The 24005-nt window shown below is 36.3% G+C and overlaps 1 protein-coding gene across 2 annotated transcripts in view; it reads right to left on the bottom strand.

Annotated features, from left to right (window-relative positions):
• Positions 1-7785: 7785 nt before the first annotated feature.
• The window catches only part of doc2b (double C2-like domains, beta), a 112035-nt gene continuing 95815 nt past the window's right edge, over positions 7786-24005 (bottom strand). For both annotated transcript variants that reach the window (XM_008428512.2, XM_008428516.2), the window contains 4 exons: positions 15731-15888; positions 10715-10796; positions 9078-9174; positions 7786-8726 (listed from right to left, as the gene is read on the bottom strand). In XM_008428512.2, the coding sequence (XP_008426734.1) occupies positions 8593-8726; positions 9078-9174; positions 10715-10796; positions 15731-15888 (471 nt within the window). In that variant the 3' untranslated portion in view covers positions 7786-8592. The remainder of the gene's footprint in view (positions 8727-9077; positions 9175-10714; positions 10797-15730; positions 15889-24005) is intronic.

Here is a 24005-nt window from a genome sequence, read left to right as displayed (position 1 = left end):
GACTTTGGCCTCTACATTGTTTTTTGCTTATTTTTAACATTTCTGTCAGAGTAGCAATAGAAATTGCTATGACTGCCAAGCTCAACAGATTTGTTTTCACAAGCAGAGTATTAAAGCTTTCATGGTAATACCATTATTAGAAATTGCCTTGGGTTTATTTCAAATAAAATGGACATGTAAAAGACAGGAAAAGAAAAGCTGCTCTTACACCTGCAGAAAGAGAGAAAAGACCAAGAAACCACAGAAACACACAATTTATTTAGAACAACAATGACTGCATTTCCATTCACCATATAATTGCACAAAATAGAATTACAGAAATAAATTTGCTTTATGGAAACATGCTAATTTTGAAAAAACACGTTTTTTGAAAAGTTTTTGTGCTTGGCTGAGGTGGTTTTTCAGCCGCAACAAAGCTTGTGTATTTTTCAATGCTAAATATTAAAATTGCATTATTTTACTGTTGTGTTTTGTTTAAAATTATAATACTCACAGAAAAGGGGATTTATGATATTACAATTTCTACAATTTAAACTTTTCAGTTCACAAAACTGACAACAGGATCCTAATCCGAATAATACCAATTTAAAGGTTTGTGGAGATTTTCTTTGGCCAAAACAAATTAACAAAATGTTGCAGAACTGAGGACTTCTTGGTTGTAAGAAGGTTCTGTGTTCTTTGTGTTAGTTTGCACGAGAATAAGGTGGAGATGTCTATTTTGCAATGCTGATGTAAAAAAAATAAAAAAAACATGGCAGATGTTGCTGAAATGTGCAACTTCATCACTTTTTTTGGCCACAAGACAAACTCCTTGACACAACAATGAGCACAGCAGTATTAGCAGCACTCTATTTGTTTCTGCTTTTATAGAAGGAACTCGACAAGGGATAAAACCTCTAAAAAATGTGATTCTGTTGTGCTTCTTCGAGGTGTTACTTTTCAGGTAAAGCCTTGCGTGATGAGCTGATCTGTTATTAACATGGAGCGCAGCAGTCTCCAGTCCAAACACACAACACCTGCATCCACCAGGCTGCAGGAGCCGCCTGCTGTTAGCGTGATCTATTTGCATGGAGTCTGATGAACCACAGAAACTAAAGCACATCCCACACCTCCGTCTACAGGAATAACTTAAAAACACATTTCTACAAAACATTCAAACTGTTTGCAAACGAAACTCCAAACAACTACCAATCACCTGAATTCTGTTTATTTTCCTTCAGTGATTTATTTCATTTCTTTTGGAGGTTTTATCTCATAAAATGAAAACTATTTTGGGAGCTGTGAAATAATACTCAGTTAATGTTCCGTTTCCCTAAATACTGCACTTCTTGAAAAAGATTTTTTTGCTTCAGGAGGTTTGAAAGTCTTTTAAGACAATGTATTAAAGCCATTGCAGATATATATATATATAAAAAATTAAAATAAAAGAGTACATTTCCATGAAAAAAAATTAGAAATTCTGAAATTAATCTCCGAACATTTTCTGAGCTTGAAATAAAAAAAAAAAAAAAGGCTGGAAAATATAAAAATTTGAGACTAATGTCAGAAAATGTCTATAAAAAACTTGGAAATTTCTGAGTTTGAATAGCCAAATATATGCTAAAACAAAAAAACTCAGAAATATTCTAGGACAAAAAGCAGAAATATAAAAAGTTTCCAAACAATTCTTTTTTTTACTTTTAAAACTCAAATTTCCATGGGAGTGCAGAATGTATTTGTTTTTTCAAGAAAATGTCTGAGGAAATTCTCAAAATGTCAGATTTTTTGATTTATTTGACAAGTCTTTTGACTTTTCAAAATCAAACTACATTATTTACTAGTAGATTTCTGGGATATTTCTCAACATTTGAGTTGTCCCTTGAAATTTATTTTTACTTTTCTAAAAGAGTGGGAAAAAATGTGTTTGCTATTCTCAAAATGTCAAAGATAATATTCTTTAGCATACTGTAACTTCAATTTAAAGTCCATTTAGGTGGAAGCCATGGTTAGTTGAACTATTTTTAGTATTTTTTAAAGTTGTATATTCAAGTTGCACCGTTAGACGCTTGATACATTTTAGATTGTTTGTGTTGAGTTTTTTTTGTTCGTTTGATTAATTCTGTTCACTTTTGTGTATGTTGCAAATACATAATATAAACACTATGGTATCCTTTTGAGGTTGATTGTCTATCTTACATTTACAAAAAAACTTAGTGACAAGCCTTCATTTAAAGACTCTATGGAAAAAGGACTGAGATAGCCTGCACCTGATTGGCTCAGCTGGTCACGTGATCCTAGGGTGGCAAAGTCAAAGCCCGAATCACACGTTACAGATTGAGGTGAATAACAGGTGTTCTGACAATCTGTCATACCTCGTCAATCCAGCATACCTTGTGGTAATATGCATGCGCACATCGATGTTGCGTTTCTTATAAATCCGTCGTAACTGTAGAAGTTTGATTTTGTGTATTTTATTTCTCTTCACGGCAAATAAAAAAAAATTATAATAATAAAATAAGAGAAATCTAGTTATTTCCCCGCAGTGTCCAGGAAGAGGTGTTGTTCTGCTTGTTGCCTAACACAGCTGCGGTCAGCATCCAGCGTTATTCATGTGTTTTTTAGGACATATTCCGTGCAGTTTTCTAAAGAAGTATTAAAATATTAAAAAGGTAGATTAGCTATAGGGACAAAATATCCCGCGGGAGACCAAATCTGTAGTCAAACAGTATTTGTAGTCATAGTGACGCTAAACGGGACTAATGTCTTGTTTACAGTATGCTAACGATATTGGAAACAGCAAAAGTCATTTATGTTAATATGTTTGATTAACATAGCAGTTTAATTAAATAAAATTTACAGTAAATTTCTGAGAAATAAAACACACAGAATCAAACTTCTATGACGGATTTGTAAGAAATCCGTCATCCCTAACATCGATGTTAGCATTACCACAAGCACTTATGAGCAGATTCTGCTTTTAATGTAGATTCAAACTAAACCTTTTTTATTTTCGTCTTACAGGCTGATGTTAGTAAGAACGAACCAGTTAGACAGGATAGTAGAGGATATAAAAGGTTATTCTTTCTGTCTTTTACTTCTCTCTCCGTCTATCCCTCTATCTTTTTAGATATAAGTTTTAGCACAGACTGAAGATGAGGATTCGTTCACAAGAGTTGAAACGTGAGACGAAAAAGAAAAGTATTAGTGCAGAGGCCGTTTTAAAGACTTTGCCCTGGAGGCATCAGGTGCCCCTGCACGTCCTGTATGTACATTTTAGGCAATCTGTGTCATGTGACTAAGACTTAATAGTCACATGACATGTGATACAGATATAGTAGAAATAGATATTTAAATCTACATCACAGTATTTTTTCTTTGACAGTCTTTGAATATAGTCCATCTGCGATCATTTGCTCGCTTCCTCTTTTCTTTTTCTTGTCAATTTAAAGTAAAACCCATCAAATATAAACGATCTCCCTCTGTAAGGGAGCGAGTTCATCACCAGCTCATGTAAAGCTGGAGATGCTTATTGTATTTGAGATGCTTCACTTTGACAAGCATTACAAAACAAGATGAAAAAATGAAAGGGCCTAGTTTTAAATACTGCATGTGAAGCAGTTTATTTGCAGTCATAGAATAATACCATTAAGAGATCTAACCATACAAGAGGTTAAATTTTGTGTTTTTATCAGTGACCATAACATTGATTATTGTAAATAATTTCTTAGTAGCCAGACATCATATAGACAAATGTCACTTCTTTAAACTGTTAAATTCATAATTTTTTTCAGTTTTTTTCAAAATTGTTTTATAAGTTCTTATATTTTGTCAAGCCAAAAGCTGACTTCTGTTTTGAAAACATTCACAATTTTTGAATTGCCCTGAACTATTTTTAGTATTTTTTCAAGTTGTATATTCAAGTTGCACCGTTAAACACTCCATACATTTTAGGCTGTTTGTGTTGAGGTTTTTTTGTTTGTTTAGTTGCGTTCATTGTTGTGTATGTTGCAAATACATGATCTCACAAGAGATCAACTTGGCTGACCTTTGATGACTTCTAATTAAAATGATAGCAGAACAAACGGAAATGGACGAACTCCAGAACCACACTGTCAACAGAAGCAAGAAAAGACAAAATGCTCTCCGTCTGGCAAAGGACTAAAATATAATTTGATACAATGCATTTATATTCATACATTCAACAAACCAGAAAAAATTTCAAACAAGTGCCTGAGTATTAAAAAGGAAATAGAACAACAAACAAAACGAGGGATTTTAATTCACATCAAGTCACGCGTTCAAATAGTCAATACAGCAGCCAAACAGGCAATGCGATAGTGTTCCAAGGTACAAAATGTTGTCCAGAAGAAAACCGACTCTTAGCGTAATTTTAGAGCATCCACAGTCAAATATTTTCTTTTATACAGAAAAAACAGTATCAAACATTAGGCAAAGTCATCTCATGACAAAACCATGAACATATGCATGCATTTAAGATTTTCTTTTTTTTCCCGTTTGTTTCATAATATTGAGCTTGCACACAAAGGCAGACAGGTTACAAAACCAAAACCACGTGTTGGTTGTATTCATTACGTATTCACCAGAGAGCAAGAGGGATCACCGTGTCAAGGAGAATATTGAGATGCCAACAAGGTTTCATGGCCATAAATCAATGTGGCTGGAAAGGCTGTTAACACTTAGGGAAAACAGAGGCGTGACGTCTGATGGGAAGAATTAAAGACGTTAGTCCCCAGCTGCTATAAAGGTGATATAAGGAAAAAACAAAAATCAAAGTAAATGGATGGGATCTAATAATTCAAACAGTAACAGAGAAGCCATGGTTAGATCATTAAACAAAGGGACAGCAGTGCTGCTCATAGCTATCGACCGGCTGTAATCAGTGAGATAAAATGATGTGATCGCTAAAACTGTCAGCCGCGCCGACGGCATCGACATGCTCCTGTAAAACAAGCAGAGTCCATCACTTTTAGGGACAAGAAGCTGTTAGCTAAATGACGAGCCCGACAGGAATTCTGATCTTTGAACCGTTTCTTTTTTTTTTTTTTTTTTTGTTTGTTTTGTTTGGTTTTCCCAGTCTGTTTTACAACGAGCGTGCAGTGGAAATTTACAAGACATGTGGTGTGGTGAGTGTGTGGCCATGCAGAAAAGGTCGCACTCAGAGTGGTAAAAATCACAAACACGTGACATGCATCCCAAACTACTGAGTCCTCCACATAAGATAATTAAAAACTGAATTATTTAAGTTCTGTTCAAACATAGGAGCAGGTCGGTAAACACAAAATGAACATTTCTAAGCACTAGGGCTATGCACTGAAAAAACACAAATCTTACCAACTATTTTGGTCTAGTTTCTTGTGCAAATATTTTAGCATGCTCAAAATAAGAGAAAATTAACTTACGAGTAACTTTTCAGCAAGATAAATGAGCTTGTTTTAAGTACATAATTATTTCATATTGATGTAAAAGTACTAGCTCCACTGGTGGTGAAGTCCTGGGTTACAAGTGTACTAATAAAATTGTGCTAGAAACTAAGCAAAAATACTTGGTAGGATTTAGTGTTGTTACAGCATAGACATACATTCTGTCTGATACATGTGAGATCAAACACAGGCTGTAGGTGTGTTAAAAACTCTTCCCATCAATCTTTTTGCAAATTCTGCATAAATTGATTTTGTCTTTGCATAAACAGATCACTGTAAACAATGCATGCTTTGAATGTTAATAATACTTTCTTGTATTTTTTTATGTCAGTGTCCACTCAGGGTTTCTGCAGACTTAAATAATTTCAATGCAACACTTTCTAGGACCATTTCTTACCTAAATAAATTCAGAAAAATATGTGAGTGACCTTTTAGTAACATGCCAAGTTCCCTGGACTCGGCCTTGTCTGCTCTTTACAGCTTTGTTGCTACAGACAGGAGACAATGTGTCCTGTAGGTCTGTCATGATAAGTTTTGCTGGGTGATAAATTGTCCCAGTAATTAATTGGATAAATGATACCTCTGTGTCATTTATCTCATTAATAATGATCTTTAATAATGGCATTAAAATGTAAGTTAAGTCTCAAATCGCAATTGATCGCAACTTCCATCCATCCATCCATCCATCCATCCATCCATCCATCCATCCATCCATCCATCCATCCATCCATCCATCCATCCATCCATCCATCCATCCATCCATCCATCCATCCATCCATCCATCCATCCATTTTCTTCCGCTTATCCGGGGTCGGGTCGCGGGGGCAGCAGCTTCAGACTTCCCTCTCCCCAGCCACTTCTTCCAGCTCCTCTGGGGGAACCCCAAGGCGTTCCCAGGCGATCGCAACTTTAATTTTGTAAACACTTAACACCGGAACTGGAAGATATTTTAAATATCCAAAATAAAATGCAACCAAAAACAAATAAAGTGGATTATGTCTCTGCAAAAACAAAACTGTCCTTCAAAACTATTAATCATCAGAATTGAGCTAATTTTAATTTATCATGCCATTAATTGATTGCCTATTTTGTCAGGCTTAGTGTTCATTGCATTTTCATGTTCATGGCATTTTTAGATAAAATTTAGTGTTTCATGATTTCTTTTTTACACTTTTATTTTATTGCTTTTAGCAGTAAAATAAATAAACCTCACAGGGAATTACTTACATTGCAAAAATACAATAAATGGATGCACTCCCATAGCAGAGGAGCTGATAGTTAATATTTATCATGAATGTTTTGATATTTAAAAAGCCTCAATACACTATGAACTAGTTGTAAATGTCTTATGCTTTCCTGCATCATGGTACTTGTAGTTTAACCAGAACTACATCAATGGCACCAGAAAAAAAAAAAAAACTGGAAATAAATGGTGGAAGGAAGGAATGAAAAGTGAAAATAGTTAAAGCCCAAAGATCTGGGTGTATTTTTTTGGAGTTTCTAAGGGCTAATTTAAAACTTTACAGAAACCCTATCACCTTTCCACACTGTTGCAGAAAACCATTTTCAACAGTGTAAACACTACACTGTAAGCACATTTGGATCTGTCCAATCAGGCGGCATCGAGATGTCGACAAGTGATTTTCACCAGCCAGGTCCCCACTGAATGTCACTCTGCTGCTGATTAGAGCCTCTGAGCCCAGCAAACCACAGGTTCACGACCCTTTTTGTTGTTTTTTGAGTCTGGTGATTGTAAATGTTTCCACTTCTGTGTGTCTCAAAAGACCTTAGATGTCTCTGTGGTTTTTATCCTTAATCTTAAAGGGCAGATTTCACCACTTTTCTGACACAATAAAGCTATTTGGATGCAGGTTTGTAGGTAAATATATATATGGAGTGATTCAAAATGGAGTGATGAATACTTTTCTCACCTGGACAATTGGATTATTTCAAAATTTATCAGCTCTGTAAACGAATAATTGAAGGTTCATTGCAAAATCCAAGCAGGTTGTCAATTGTTGCATTTCCATCAACCATGTAATTGCACAAATTGTAATTCTGAAAATAAATTTGCTAAATAATAATAAAAAAAGCATGTTTTTGATAAAAAGGTTTTGTGCAAGGATGAAATGGTTTTTTCAGCTGTATCAAAATGAGTGAATTTGAAAATAAAACTGCAATGGAAGCAATTTTTTGGCATCACGAGTCATGATCAACAACTTAATGTTAGTACTGGCAGAAAATATGATGAGGAAGATGACAGGAAGTGGTTGGAGGATGGTATTTTTTTTAATAATGTATCTTGTGAACAAACGTATTCATGTGTGATTTTAATAGCATTTCTCATTTAATGAAAAAATCCCAATTGCAATATAGTTTTTTCAACATTAGCAGAATATCTGTAAAGTTTTGTGCATACGAGTAATGGAAACGCAGCTACAGATTATGAATTTTTGTCATGTCAAGAAAAGGACGTTAAGTTTCTGCCAGAGGTTTTAGTCAACCAAAGTGTTTATCATGTATTTCCGTCTCATTTCCATATTTTGACCCTAAATATTCTGTCAAATTGACTCGTTAATGTTCAAATGACTCTACTACTACTGCTCAGTATGTTGTGTAAAACCTTAAATCAACAATATTAAACAGCAACATCTTCCCACACAAGTTCATCTTTACAACACTAAACGTGAGAAAGAAGCAAATGTTAGTTTGATACGATGCACATTAGGAAATATTTGCTACTCTTAGTTTTTCAGTCACGTTCCCGCCTACATTTCTGCTTTATTTCACATGTTTTGTTTCTCTCCTGCTTTTTGTTTGGTGAAATTTATTCAGCTGCTGTAAAAGGCCTCATCAAACAGAGAGCATTTGCTTCTTTTATCTTCACTGATCATGCAAGAAAGCTGAAAAGCTAACGAGTCAACAGCACAAACCCCGCCATCATTCTCCGTGTTGACTCAATATCTCGGGAAATGAGAATACATCAGCAGCTGTGCGAGTTGTGTTTTTAAATGTACAAGATGTGGAAAGCATAATTTGAGCCCTGTTGACAGGAAAATGTTTTCCCAACAGGAAAATGTTTTCCCAAAGAGAGGAGTTGGATGTCTGACGTGAGAAAAACGGAGAAGAGCTGAGGAAATGCATGTGGAGGGGTCGGATCGGGTGCAGGCCTTCAGTCATTCACTGAGCCGGGTAACTCATTGGTCAGCGTGTGCCAGCGTTCGATTTTTTTGTCCTTGTTTTTGAGGCAGTCGAACCAATGTTTGAGCCTCTCTCCGTTCGCGTTGATGCCCAGAGACACTCCACCTAGAAGATGACGCACAGACAGGAGAGATGAAGAAGAAACTTTCAAACTATCTCTGTGGACTTTTTCTTTTTGCCTTTCCACTTATTGTGAGTTCAGTCATAGCACACATTGCAAAATTACAAATTGTTACTTAATATAGCTAACTTTTTAGTTAGTGGATCCCACCACTGGAAGTCTATAAAAGTTGATATTTTAAAGTGATAAAGTTAGTTTTTTATGGAGACGTTGAAATGAAGCTGAACAGATGGACTCTTGGCTGGACAGCAGCTATGATGTGCTGCTGGATACCAACACACCTACTAAACCTGGTCTTCTACAGCAGAAATTGGAGCTGATGGAATCAGACTCACCGATGAAATCGTTTGATTTTCCTATGTCATAATCCCACACTGTGACCTCCAAAGTCTTCTTAGTGAGGTCTGCATATTTTATGTCGTAACAGAACTCCTGCAGGGAATAAAGCAAGAAAAAAAACTGAAGTTAGCTTAGACTTACCTAATGTATACAGACATTTGTAAGTTTTTACTGATCTCCAGCCCTGTATCTGACTGTGTTCAGGGAATAACAGTGAACTAAAAATAGTTTGTTCTTGAAAAGGCTCTAAAATATCACTAAGACAGTTTCATGTAATTTCTAGATCTTTGCAAATCTGTCTTCGAATGACCAGTAGGAGGTCGCCTGTGATTATTTTGGTATGGTCAATTGGCCCAAACAATACATAACAACAAGATAACATCCTGGAGTTCACATTAAGGTTTCTGCTCAACCTTAATCATTGCCCTGATGCAGGGGAGGATGCTGGACTCTGACAGAAAGGCCGACAGGTGATGCAGGAATACGGGCACCAAAAATGTCAGAGGAAATGTCAAGCTGCCAGGTTGCGGGAAGGTTCGACCATTTCTATACGGCCGGATACATCCAAACTGAAACACCCTGACATCCAGAGGAAATAGAAAAACATGAAAACATCTTCAAAAATGACCTATTGTGCTTCCTTGAACATGTTAGGATAGGTTTATGGCCTTTAAAGCAACATGTTCTTTAGATTTTTTGCATAAAATCATTCTTAGATATTGAGATTTCAGCTTTAGGGCCTCTGTCACTTTAAATCCAAATAATGTGCTGCTGGCCACACCCCCCAACTCAACATTTACACTCAGATGTGAAAATGACTGCAAATGGACTTGCAACTATACAACCATACATCTTTGAAAAGCATTAGTAGAGACTCCTGCATAACTAACAAGAATGCAGCAAGTGATTTCTGGATGGTAAGCAAACAACAAAACATTTAACTTTTCCAGCAGCCATTGTACAGCACATTCTGCAGTCAAACCAGCTGACCAAACATGGTGGAGCTCCACTTGGGTTGCTAGGTAACAGGCAGAGCTCCGTTGGGGTTGCTGGGAATTGAGCTAGGCAATGACGAATGCCTACTGATCTGAGAGATTAGATCCTAGAGGTTTTCAAAACGGCTCATTTTTCAGACACTAAAAACATACATTTGTGGCTGGGTGTTTTTTTAAGCACTTGGGCTGTTTTTAGAAACAGTTGAGATCCAAATGGAAGTATAAAAATATGCTAAATATCAATTTTGCTGAATATGTTCCCTTTCATATCCTGCTGAACCTCTGAGGCTCAAAATATTTCTGATTTTTTCCCCAAGTGTTGTGGATATTAAGTGTGCATATGTTCAATAAGAATTGTACATTTGTTGTAATCTGTCTCATTGGCTCTAATAAAAATATATAGGAAGAAAAGGTTTCAGATTTATAAACTGTTTTGTTTTTCTTACCAAAAAGATGATGATGATGAAGAAAAGAAATAGGAAAACATGAACAACAACATCATCACACTGTGCCTCTTTTCTGATTTGGCTTCTGAGCAACCAAATCCCCAGACGAGCCTTTATTTTAAATTGAAAACATAAAAACAGAGATAAATTAAACCCAACTGCAGGTTTTGTAGGGGAAGTTGTGGTTTTTACCTCATTGAACTCAGGATTGAGGGTCTTCTTCTTCACAGCAGTCTTGTGCTTCGACTTTTTGTTCTCGTCAGGCTTCAGGTACCTGCAGAGGAGACGGAAGTTTAATCTGCTTCTATTTCTCCAGCCTGGCATTACTGTTATATTCTTCTGCCCTCAAGGGGGTGCTGTGGTAACACCTTGCATTTAATGACCCAGCCACATTACAGTACATTATTCACACTAAACCACCTAATTACCTGACTTTAAGACCCTCTGGCTGGTATTAGAGACCATTTGTCTCAGCCAGACAGACATTTTATTTTACACACGGCTGTTTTAGCTGTAAATGTTTATTATTATGTGTTTCTGATGGGTTTACAGAGGAAAGTGTGCATCATCTCGCAGCAGTAAATGATTTTAAACCTGCTCAATAGACCTGGATGCAACAATAATACTGTAAAGGATATAAAATAAGTAATAAACATATATCTCTCATATAATATGATGTATAATTATTTTTAAATTCAAAGTCAAACTTGTTTATTTTTTCTTTACTGCAGTTGGATGTTTTATTCATGCAAGTCCTTTACATTCAACTTCACTGGCTTTAAAAAGCTAGAATTTGGTTTACAAGCTTTAATTTATTGTGGGTTTATACAAGCAGGCTCAAATATATGCATATATCTACACTGATTTTATATACGGTTTAATGTCTTGTAGCTTCTCCTAAATTACTTTTTCCAGATAAATTCTAAAGTACTAATTTAGTTGGATGTTTTGTGTGAACTCTTAGTTGAAAAAAGTTCAACATCTTAGTTAAAGTTTTGGTTAAAGAATGTCCATTTACACTTTTATTTTAATGCTTTTATTTTGAATTCTTTTATTTTGAAGTGGCTGAAGACTTAATCCATCCATCCATTTTCTTAGTGGGGTCAGGAGGGTTGCTGGTGCCTCTCCAGCTAACGTTCCGGGCGAGAGGCGGGGTCACCCTGGACAGGTTGCCAGTCTGTCGCAGGGCAACACAGAGACACACAGGACAAACAACCATGCACACACACACTCACACCTAGGGGCAATTTGGAGAGGCCAATTAACCTGACAGTCGTGTTTCTGGACTGTGGGAGGAAACCGGAGTACCTGGAGAAAACCCACGCATGCACAGGGAGAACATGCAAACTCCATGCCGAAAGACCGGGGCCGGGAATCRAACCCAGAACCTTCTTGCTACAAGGCAACAGCTCTACCAACTGCGCCACTGTGCAACCCAAGACTTAATTTATGTCAAAATTAAATTAGTCCTCAGGGTTGGAGTCTTTCAAGGGAATATATATAATCTAAGATGGAGTTAATGTTACTACTAGCTTCTGATAAATACTGTGTTGGTGGAGTGTTTGACCATTACCGGTTAATGCGCTGGCGTTAGCTCAACTAACTTTTTAGTATATTAGACTGCGAGCTGATATTCCACAGTCTAATATATCTAATAAATGTGTTTGACGTATTGAGTCTTTCTGATTGGTCATAAATATGCAGGTTGAGGCAGAAAGTACCATTCCACACTGATAGGGGGCAGTGCTGAGCCCAATAGACACAAAGGGCAGCAGGTGCTTTTCTTCTACGCATTAAAAGACTGAAAACAATAAAAGAATAAATAACTAAATACAGTCGAAGTAGAACAATTCCAGGTCATCTTCACTGAAGCAGCCAGACTTTTAAAACAAGTTTGATTTTTAACGGAATGACAGATATTCATGGAAAATATGAAAATATTTGGAAATTTTGGTATTTTAAAGACCAAAATTAAAATAATTCGGATAAATAACATGATTACAAAGTAACATTTCTTCAAATCAATTTCTTTCAATATACTGTAAAACTTATGAAACCTTAACAAAAGCTACAGGTATATGTGTGTGCGTTTGGTGAAAAAATGTTTCTTCTTCATTCTGAGAAGTTACTCACAGTGAGAAGAGGATCCAGAAATGTTACTCAATTAAGAGTGGCAAGACTTCATGATAAAGTCAATAAACTCCTAAAAGTATTTTTTCCCCCCAAAAGTTGCTCAGGTAAATGTAACTAGTTACTAGCCGACTCTGCTCACCAGTCATGATCATCATGTGAAAACTATCCTGAGGAATCTCAGCACAAATAAACATTATAACTAATTACAGAACCATCTGCAGAAACAGAGACTGACTTTCTAATCCTTTCTCATTTCTTGTCTCGATGCACCTGCAGCAGTTGTGTGTAACGACCAAGAAGCGATACCGTTCCGCCTCACATTCCTGGTAATTATCGAGGTGTTGCTGGCCTCCTGAAAACATGCAGCAGGGTGTTTGTTCCTTATTCTCCATTTGCATTGACGGCAGTCGGTGAGTCAAAGCTGAAAGCAGATTCTTTGTGACCACCGTTGCCCCGGGTGCGTCTGTGAACGCATCTGTCCAGTGGATGCTGTTCAGTAACTGTTCATTTTAATAAAGAATATCTGGTAATATTGTCTCAGGTTTACAGAGTTTCAGCAGCAGTAAAATCTCTGCTCACTGGACCCAGACTCCCAGTTATTTCCCCAGATACCAGAGAGTCTTTAAGGGAGGCTAAGTGGGTTATTGCTCACCCACTTCGCCCAGAGGGAAGAGGGAGCTGGGGCCACTGTTGATGAGGACAATGCAGTGAGTTTAATTGTTGTCATGTAATGGGACCAGTGACCTCCCCAGGCGAAACTATCTTCAAGCAGAAGTTATGATGCTAAAAAATGTCACTATCCTCTGTGTATCTTAACCACGGTCAGATTTACAAGAATCTGGGCCTGTGGGCTGGAGCCAGTTTCATGCCCTATACTTCTACTAATGTAAACTGCAATATATAAATAGATAATCCTAAACATGAATTGATGAATGCATGGTAGTTTGAATACATTCCCTGAGCCATGGCTCTATAGTGTTCCCAAAACTATTATGAAATTATTGAAAATTGTTGGATATGTGAGATTTCTATGGATATAACCAATATCCATAAAAATCTCACAATATTAATGTAATTCATTAGATATGGGCCTATTAGTTTTATGTTGCGTACAAAACATGCATTGATAAAATTAAAAATTAAAATAACATTTTTTTTTTGAGGAGGAACAGAATTCATTTAGTGAACACTTGGTCATCTTTAAAAAATATATCTATAACGTCAACATGTGAAACACTTAGCCCTTTCTGCTTACATTGGCTTTACATCAGTATACTGCCAGGCTGATCTATTGATTAATTTTTGGATAAACTGATTAATAATTTAATCAGTTGTCACATTTTATAATTGGATAACAAAAGGTGCTTAATACGTGATTATTATTATTTTTTGTTACAAATTTGACTCCTATGAGATTAAACTGCCACTTATTGAGGAATTCTGGGTAAAACATATGTACAGACAAAGAAGATTTTTCATCTTAAATGCAGAATGTATATATTTTTCATACAGTTTTGACTTAATTACTGCTCTGAGTGTGTTGTTCTTTCAGCACATAGCCTTTTGTGAGTCTGTAGATCCAATTACTAAATTAGTTGACTATTATTTCAAATCGATTCTTCATGATTAACTATTGTTTTAGCTCTAAAAGCAACACCCCAGGTATGTTTTTGATGAGGGAATAACGTTACAACATGATGTAAAGCTAAAAGAACTACCTGACAGAGTAACGCTCAGTGTAGTATGCACAACAGTGAAATGCTTACATCTGTGTATGTATAAGTATCTTCAAGGTCAGTTTTTGTGCTTTTCTTAATGTAAAAATACAATAAAACACTTTGCAGATTGAGGTTGTAACATGACTGAACGGTGCGAAAACTTTTGTATCCCTCGTTTTCCTGCCTGTCCTTCAGGCTTTATGAAAATTTCCTCCACCTCAGACTGTTGAAAAATGTTTTGCCAGCTTTTTTCTTCTGAAACAAGTCCTGCTTTTGTTCTCGGGGTGTGCACAGAAGAGTCAGAAATTAATTGCACTTCCATTGCTCAGCCAGATGAAAGACTCGGGGAAAAATGTTCAGGTGCGATAAATAGGACTCTCCTTCAAATTGCAGCCCCTCGCCTGGCCTCTTCGCACGCTTGTCTTTCAAGCTGCGGATAATCACAGGTTGTCGACATCTCTTTTGCTACAACATCAGCTCTGCCAGATAATCCATTTCGACACTTCTACATTGTCTTGCACGAGCTTAAAATAGCTTTCCAGTGTTTGGATAGGAAAGGAAGTGAATCCTCATGTGCCAAAGTTATTTTAGGCTAACAACTCTGTTTGGATATTTATATTTTTGGCTGTTGGTGAAAAAAGAAACCTCTAAAAAGTCAAGAAATCGTCTGGACAAATGTTCTCAAGTCATTTTTCAGAAGTCAAATTTTGTGTCTAACAAATTCAAATTTCACCAAATGTATGATATAAAGCAGTGCTGTTCAAACTTTCATATTTAAACTGCTGGCGGGCCACAAAATTTACTAAGTTAAAAATGTAAAAGTTAATTTATTGTGATTTTTTCCCAGTTTTTTTTTTTTAGGTTTTAGGTTTTCCTGCTCAACAATAAACAATTTTTATGTGAACTGTATATCATTAAAAATCTAAAACATTAAAAGGTTTTTGAACTGCTGCTGCCCAATTAAAAGAAAAACAGACATTTTCCAAATTATTTGGATTTGTGCTACTTCTGACTGATGAAGCACAATGGAAATATATATCTATATTAATATAAATTAAAGGGCAGGCAATGTTAGAAAGTTAAAATGCATTGGAACAGGGAACAAAACTTGGCAACTCATAAGGATGTGAAACGTGAAGATATTCTGTGCTGCTTATTCATTTAGAAGTAATAAAGTAAATCTAATTATAACTGGAGTGTGTATGAATGTGCCCCAATAACATCAGAACAGATGCATTTAAAAGGCTCATTTTAAGATCTAATTTAGAGAAGTTGCAGATGATTTTTAAATATTGCGAAATTTGCTCCATAAAACGGTTTTGTGTATGAGAGGATGTGCAGGTGTCTGAACACTGACGTTTTGACGTAGGGGTCAGAGAAGCCGTTGGCGTCCATAGCAGCAAGGTGAGCGCAGCGTATGATGCCCACAACCAGGCAAGACTTCTGGGTGTTGTACTTGAGGGAAATCATGATCCGACCCCGTTCCTCCAGAGACTTGTCCTCTGTCTTGTTGACCTAATAAGTAAAAAAAAAAGAAAAAGAAAAACAAACAGATTTTGTCATTAATACGAGATGTTTTAGGAACATCTATCTTACCAGATCAGGTGCAGATGATCATCATCCTGCCTGAACTGCTGACTTAACCCTTGTGCGTGCGAGGAGTGAGGCAAACGTAGAGGATTATGGAAAATGATACAAGTTTTGTGTGTGTGGGGTCAGTTGGACCCCATTTCAACATACAAGGGTTAAAGGCCATGTTCACACTGCAGGTTTTGATGCTCAATTCCAATTTTTTTTCTGAAATCCCAATTTTTCTTGGATGGCTGTTCATCCAAATTAAATGCAACCGCAGTTAGACGTCTGTGTCCTACAAGTTAGAAGTCACACAACAGGGCTCCGTTTACAGGAGTCCAAGACAAAGACTGCATCCAACATGTCGGCACTGCTTGCTTCAGCCAGGGTTTACGTCTGGATTTACTACGTTTGGCTTCTTCTGGTGTAGAATTATGATGCATGTCACACTCTACTGACATAAAAGTGGAATGAAATGCAAGATGACCGCAGACGCCTAAGTAAAACTTAGTTGTTGTTTAAATGCAATTAAACATTGAACATGGTTGAGAAGAAAATGGTTGATGCTGAGGGTAGAAAATGTTCATAGTAAGGTATGAACATGAGAGACTATAAAATTATAGAGAAAACAGACTGTACAGACAAAGATATTTATTAAAAAACAGAAAAATATCTGTTTAAAGAAATATCCACAGACGTGTAGCTGGAGCCTCAGTTCAACAGGTGTTAAAAAGGTCAGAATATTTTATATATCCTGGAGAAAATGTCTAATCACTAATTGCTAACTAATTGCTATCTTGACATTTGTGGGTCTTGAATATCACCCAATCAGTGACAGACTGATTGATGCAGTTTCAAGTGCTGAAGATGAGTCAACAACCAATCAAAAATAAATTTCCTTCATTTTAAAATAAAAAAGCATATGGTGGAAAATTAACCTGTTTAATATGTGCATTATTTTTCATGTATTCCCATCCTTTAATCAGTACAGAAGATAACAGATTGACACGAACGTGGCTCCTTTTTTTAATGAATGTTTTTTAGCCATGGATCAGTTTTGTCCCTGAAGAGGACTGTAACATCAAACTGGCTGCTTCTCTGATACGCGTCTGCATTAGTCACGCTGCATACCCACAATCCCACTGACAATGCTGACATGCGTCTCAGTCCACAGATGGCATGCGACTTGGAAAGTTCACATGAGGCACGGAAGAGAGAGAGATTTAAAATTAGTTGCAAAGTTTTATTTTTTCAGCGCAATGACGGCCGTGATGTGACTGACACCGGTCCGGCTGGATGTCCACACAACTACCGGCCTGTGTTTTTTAAAACACAGAAAGGAAAAAAGTGGAATCATTATGCTTTTAAATCCTTCCTTTTCACATTCAAATCAATTCGATTTAAGTTGATTTTGCTCCCCCTTTTTGTTTTTAGATAAATGTTTCTGAACCCTGGTCCTCACCGCCCCCCTGCTCTGCATGTTTTAGATATGCCTCTATTCCAGAATAGCTGATTCAAATGATTGTAGGATCATTAAGTACTGCAGAAACCTGTGGATCACCCAGAAATACAATTCAGGTGTGTGGGAGAAGGGAAATACCTAAAACATGCAGGACAGGGGGCATGAGGACCAGGGTTGAGAAACACTGATCAAGTCAAGTTTGAGGCTCAATTGTTAAATCAAGTAGAAAATAATGTGTTTAACATTGTTAAAACAAAAAATAATGCTATATAGATTTAATTTTACCTTTCATAGTCCTTGACGAGGTACTTTAAACACTCTTTGGAGAAAAATACATATTCAGAGTATAAAAATCACAGTCATGCAGCCCCTAAAGAGGGATCCGATTTATTTTTTCCCTCTCTCTGCAATGACCACTGACTTAGAAATGTAATTTGCGAGCAACACTATGGCAGCTGCTGATTGTGTGAATATGCGCAGGGTTTTCCTTTACCTCAGCTCTTTTAAGAAGACCAACATATTATACAGAATAAGGAAGTTTATATCAGCGGGGAAAACGTGCAGCAGCTTAACTTCAGGCTTATCAAGAGCTGCTTGGAAGTGAATGGGGCTGGTCTGAAACGTGGCCATTCAGGGCTTGATTTCTTTCACTGAGCATTTCAAATTGTTATGCATTAAAATGATCCTTTCTACTTCATAAAATGTATTTACTCTGACATTGGGAAAACGGTAATCTTACCTTAGCTTTTCCAAAAAATTTAAATTGATGTGCAAACTTATCAGCTTTTTTTTCTTTACTCAAACAACCAGACTATTTTATATTCTTAAAATTGGTCTTGATCCATACTTCTTCATGACTTCTGCAGGTTTTTTTTTACTTCTTTATTTGGAACTTTTATATATTTATATGACTAATTTTCAGTTCAGTATTTGTACCTGAATATGACAATTTGCTTTGTTGTATGTAGATGTGTAGTGCAACAAAAAAAAAAAAAAAAGAAGTGTCGGGCCTTAAAACAAAAATCAACAGCCGATAAAAGAATAATAAAAAAAACAAAAAAAAACATTCCTAGTAGCCACACTGAAAGCCTGTTCCAAATTTATTTGGTCGATTTGAGTTTTAAGACAATATTAGCCTGATGGAGCATGAAAAAATGTGAACAATTTTGATTAAAAGAATTTTAAGATTGGAATCAGAATTCTGTAATTAAAGTCAGAATTTTGAGAGAAAAAAAGGTAAAATTAAAGTCAAATTTCTGAGTGGAAACAGTCAATGTTTTTTTAAAAGTCAGAATTCTAAGACTAAAATCAAGTTTCTGAGAAAAAAGTCTGAATTGTCCATTTAAAATCAGAATTCTGAGATTAAAGTCAGAATTATTTTTTTCAGTTGCGTAGATTTTACTTATAAAATCTCCTTATAAACAAAAAAACACAACAAAAAGAACAATAAGTCTGGAGAAAAAAAAAAACGCTCAAATGAATAAGTAGCAAGCTTGGTGAGAAGAACACAGACGTTCCTGTCCACAGCCGTTTGTAGGAGACGCGTCCTGTGGCTCTCACAGCAGGGTACTAATCAGAGACCTCCAGGGAACCGACTCTCGCCACATGAATCACAGATGACTTTTACAAGACGTCTCCCTGGACCTGTGGGCTCGCCATCTATCTCATCTGGCATGCCAACATGTTTCAGCCGCAGCCTCGGTTTACTGTCAGAGCCGCTTAGCCTCACTTTTCTCCTGAGGAGATTCCACATTAAAGATTTCCCTCTGGCGCTTCAAACTGCTTAGTTTTCTTTAACAGGAGATACTGAGATGAGAACTAACTATGAATGTACAAGCGGAGAAATAAAACTGCATCGCTCTGCAACACGTTGGATGGCCAGTACTTTCCTGGAACTTGACCGATATTCCTGAAACCCACAAGTTACCTTTGACTAGAAACTTCAAGGGTTACTTTGAAGTTACCCTTTTTCGAACTTAGAGGGGGCATTTTATGCAAATTTCATGTTTTTCTTTTTCCATTTGGGTCTCTGCTGCTTCTAAAAACAATCCAAGAGTTTTAAAAAAAACCACCCAGACATTTTTTGGCAATAACTTGATGGGTTTTTTTTAGTTACTGGAAAATGAGCGATTTGAAAAACCTCCCCACTGTTAAGTCACATTTTATAGGGCACTGCAGTATCACCTAGCAACTCCAGGTAACACCGGCATTACCTAGCAACAACAAAAAAGAAGAAAATATTTTCAACTTTTGAAACTTCAAAATTTTTATATTTTTTCTAGAAGACTTTTGAGATTAATCTCAAAACTTATGAGTTTTCCTTTTCCTAGGAATTGTTTTACTTTTGAAACTGAAAAATGTTACATTTTTTGTAGAAAATCTGAAATTAATCTGAAAATTTCTGAGTTTCCGTGCCCAAATATTAAACGTTTCAAACTCCCTTTTTCCTTCTAGAATATCTTAGAATTTCTGGGCGGAAATTAATTTTTTTTTTTTTTAATTCACAAAGGCTGTAATACTGTGGACTCTGTTTTTTGGAGTTGGGAAGGTTTTAGATCGTCAGATCTGGCAACCCTCCTGAACACGCAATTTTTGTTATTTGTAAGACCAGTATTCTGAAATGTATCAACTCTGAATAAATAAATAAAAGAAAAAAAATCATACTTTTTGGTCTAAGGTGCTGAATCTGTGTGAACTCACAGCCTTAACAACAAAAATACGTTTGTGGATCCACCTAAAATTGTCCCTGTGTGGGTGGGACTTAAAAGGACATTTCCAACCCCCATAATGACTCTTCTCTTCCAGTTTCCACTAATCCACTCCAGCATAACCGCACCACCAGGTTGCTCTGTTTGCTTTACATTTCCCAGCCACTTGTGCTGTGGTCTGGAGGCAAACTCAATTAAGATCGGATGGAGGATGTTTATTAATTGAATTAAGCACAGAGTATAACCGGACACCTTTAATGCAACCCTTAACATCAGTCTGATTGAAAGCAGCTAAATTGCTTTTTAATACAGTGAAACATACATAAACCCTACTTCACTCTCTCAGTAATCTGTGTTCACTGTGTTAGCTCTCTTTATGGGATGTTCAGCTGAGAGAGAGGCCTTTAACACAGAAAGCCATTTCCAGCTCCAAACGATCAATTAAAGTGCATTTAAATTTTTCTTTTTTATGGTCCAACAGTTAGACAAGCTGTTGTCTATGAAAGCTGAGAGACAGACGTTTCTGTAAAATTCTGTTTTGTTTATTTTTTGAATAAACAAAAAAATACAGCACAAAGCATAATGTCAAAACTTTTGTTTTGCATATTCAATTCCCACTCCTGTATAATCCATACAAACACCAAATAAAACTGTAATTAATAGTTAACCCATCTCCATATCTTTTTAATTTTGATTACAGTGGATGAACAATACTTTTTGTTTTAAATTTCACCAAAAAACAAAACTAGCATAAATATAAAAATATCATCACTAATTGACTAATAATATTATTAGGTGTAATTATTATATACATACAGTAATAATCATATGCTTATATAGTGTAGTTTTGTAAGTATTGCCCCAGATTTATGCACAATAACCTAGAGTGAGTTTAGTAAACAGTAGAGTACATGAAATACTTTTTTGTAATTTTTTATTTTTTTACTTTAATTGAACATAGCTGATATGTCTGGTTTCTAATTCACTTTAAAAAATTGATCAGCCATCAGTTTTTTCAGTTTGTTTTGCTATTTTGTTGTAAATTACTATCAATTTTAAATATTTCAGGTTTGGTTAGAGACTGTAATTTTATTATTTTTCATTCCATGCATCTCTGGCTTTACGTCAGACTTTGACTGACCAAGATTGATTATTTCAAGGGTAGAGAACGCAGAGAAGAAGGTGGCAATGCACAAAAATCTCCTTCAACATAATTAGGTTATGTTGTCAGGACGATGAATGTCAGAGCTTTTTGAGAGTCATTACTGTTCAGAAAGTTACATTAAGGACAAAAATCAACAAAGTGTATCAATAGCATTGTTATCAAATTGCTTCTAGAAACAAAACCAAAGTAATTATATTTACACCTAAAGAAGAATCATGTGAAGTCAACCTGCTTCAGTTGTTACAGCTAGAAACCAGAGATCAGGCCCCAAATCTGGGTGTAGTGATGAACTCTGACCTGAACTTTCAGAGCCACATAAAGACAGTTACAAAGTCAGCCTTATATCACCTGAAGAACATTCCCAGGATTAAAGGACTAATGTCCCAACAAGATCTAGAGACTCATCAATGCACTTATTGTTAGCTACATTGATTACTGTAATAGTCTCTTTACAGTTGGAAAGAAGAAAAATCAGATAGTTTCAGGTGATTCAGTACGCTAAAAACGACTAAAAGCCCACCTGTTTAGAGTTGCCTTTGATTTTTGACCAGCATATGCAATGTGTATTGATGATTTGAATGGTTGCACTTGACAAAATGCAATGTCTGTTACCTTGTTTTCACAACTGTTGGCCATGTGATGTGTTTAGGACATTATGTGGAAATATTGCAGCAATATTTCCACGTAAAGTTTGGGTGCAGATTGGTCTTCCAAATGAAAAATTTTTACACAGTGGCTTAAGAACACCAAAGTCAATGTTTTGGAGTGGCTACCACAAATCCCTGATCTCAATCCTAGAAAAAGTAACGGACAAAACTGAAAAGGTGTGTGTGTGAGCGATGTAGCCCACAAACCTGGCCCGATTCCATTGGTTATGTTAAGATGAACAGGCCAAAACCCCAGGAGACTAATGTGAGAAGCTTGTGAGAAGAAACTCAAAACGTTTGACTTAAGAATAAATTAAGTGGAATTAAATTTGTCATTTTGTTGTGCAGTGCTTCTTTCTGACTCGTTCCTGAGCTGAACGCTCCAGTCAAAGTGCTCCACTGTTGGGCCGAATCCATCAATAAGACGGACGCTGCGAGCTGCTGTATGAGATGATTAAATGGCTGGTCTCAACTGACATCCGGTGCTGTGACAGCCCTCCTTTTCCCACTGCCCTGAGCTTTTACTATTCCTGTAACCAGTAAAAGTCAGAGCTTGGTTTTACGTGTGAGCATTACAGCAGCAAACTGGATCAAGAGAACTTCAGAAGAAGCAGAAAACAACTGGATTTAAAATGAAATAACAGACTTACTGGGTATGAGTTTAAGAGCAAAATTGCTGTTTTCCTTCGAAACAACATGTTTAAGAATTAACAGCACAAAGTCAACCACATAACTAGTTGGGGTTTAAATGCATTTTTCATAAGGTTAACAATACTTTAAATGTCTTTTCAAGGTGACCCAAATCAACTTGTTTTGCCCAAATGTGACATTTCATGGCGGTCTGAGCAACCCAGATACAACTTTTTCAACCCCTAAAGATTTTATCTGTCACTTCCATATGAGGAGCTAAACTTTATCCGATTGTTTTCAAAGCATCTGGAGTCTGAGCAAGCAAGTCACATTCTTTAAACTTTTACATCATTGATGGAAAAACGTCCGTCATAATTCTGCTCCTGAAGAAGCCAGACGTGGATAATCCCGACGTAAATAATGTCTGAAATTCATAATTATGAAATTTCTGAAAGACGCTTGTGTCAGTGAAGTGAATCACATCCAAACAGACGTCTCTACAGAAGCTGCATTTATTGCTGTGTTTACTTTTGATTAGCTCCTATCGTCTCGCTATGATCTTGTGATGATACCATCAGCTCCCATTGCCGAATTAGCTTTAAAATCGATCCATAGATGGCAATGTCCATTATTACTTCCGTAAACAGAGAGCTGCTGTGTGATGTCAACGTTCTTCTTCTGCACATGCCGATTGCTCTGGGGGTCCTAAACCGCTCACACAGAAGTCTGACAGTGGTCAGGTTTAATTCATAGTATGAACAAAAAGCAATTAAAGAAAAAATCAGCATCAAGACCTGCTGTGTGAATGTAGCCTATGATCTCCACAACCTCTATTAAGGTAAATTTGCTAGTTTAACTATTAAAATGGGCTTATAATTGCCCATTATAAGCCCATTTAAGAGTTTTTAGAGCAGGTCTCAAGTATTGACGGAAGATCTAAATAACATTTTTTAACAATTTATGTTTTAATATAAATATTTGCTAAGTTATCATAAAATAACTTTAATATAAGAAAATACAATTGATCTTTGATTCTAAAACCACTAAAACAACAAAAAAAGGAAGGATCACACATTGCAGTGTTTGATTATTTGATCTAAACCTTAATATTTATTCATGCAGAAATGAGCAATTTGGAAAAATCCAGCTTTGTGTTCAACAGAGAATTAGGATCTCTAGTAAATTTCAAGTTTACACACATTGAAGAGCAGATTAAGTACTAGAAAGATTCAGAGAATTAGCACCCAAGTATCAATGCTGGGGAAAATAATTAGCATGGTTGTGATCTGTGGGCTGCCAGACGACTCTGTGGGGGAAACACAGCATTACTTGAAATGTAGCAAAAATCAATCAATCCATCCATCCATCCATCCATCCATCCATCCATCCATCCATCCATCCATCCATCCATCCATCCATCCATCCATCCATCCATCCATCCATCCATC

This window comes from Poecilia reticulata, linkage group LG14, assembly GCF_000633615.1.
Source record: "Poecilia reticulata strain Guanapo linkage group LG14, Guppy_female_1.0+MT, whole genome shotgun sequence".
In the NCBI taxonomy this organism is placed as follows: domain Eukaryota; kingdom Metazoa; phylum Chordata; class Actinopteri; order Cyprinodontiformes; family Poeciliidae; genus Poecilia; species Poecilia reticulata.
Note: the sequence above shows the minus strand (reverse complement) of the source record. Positions and strands in the feature narration are given on the sequence as shown.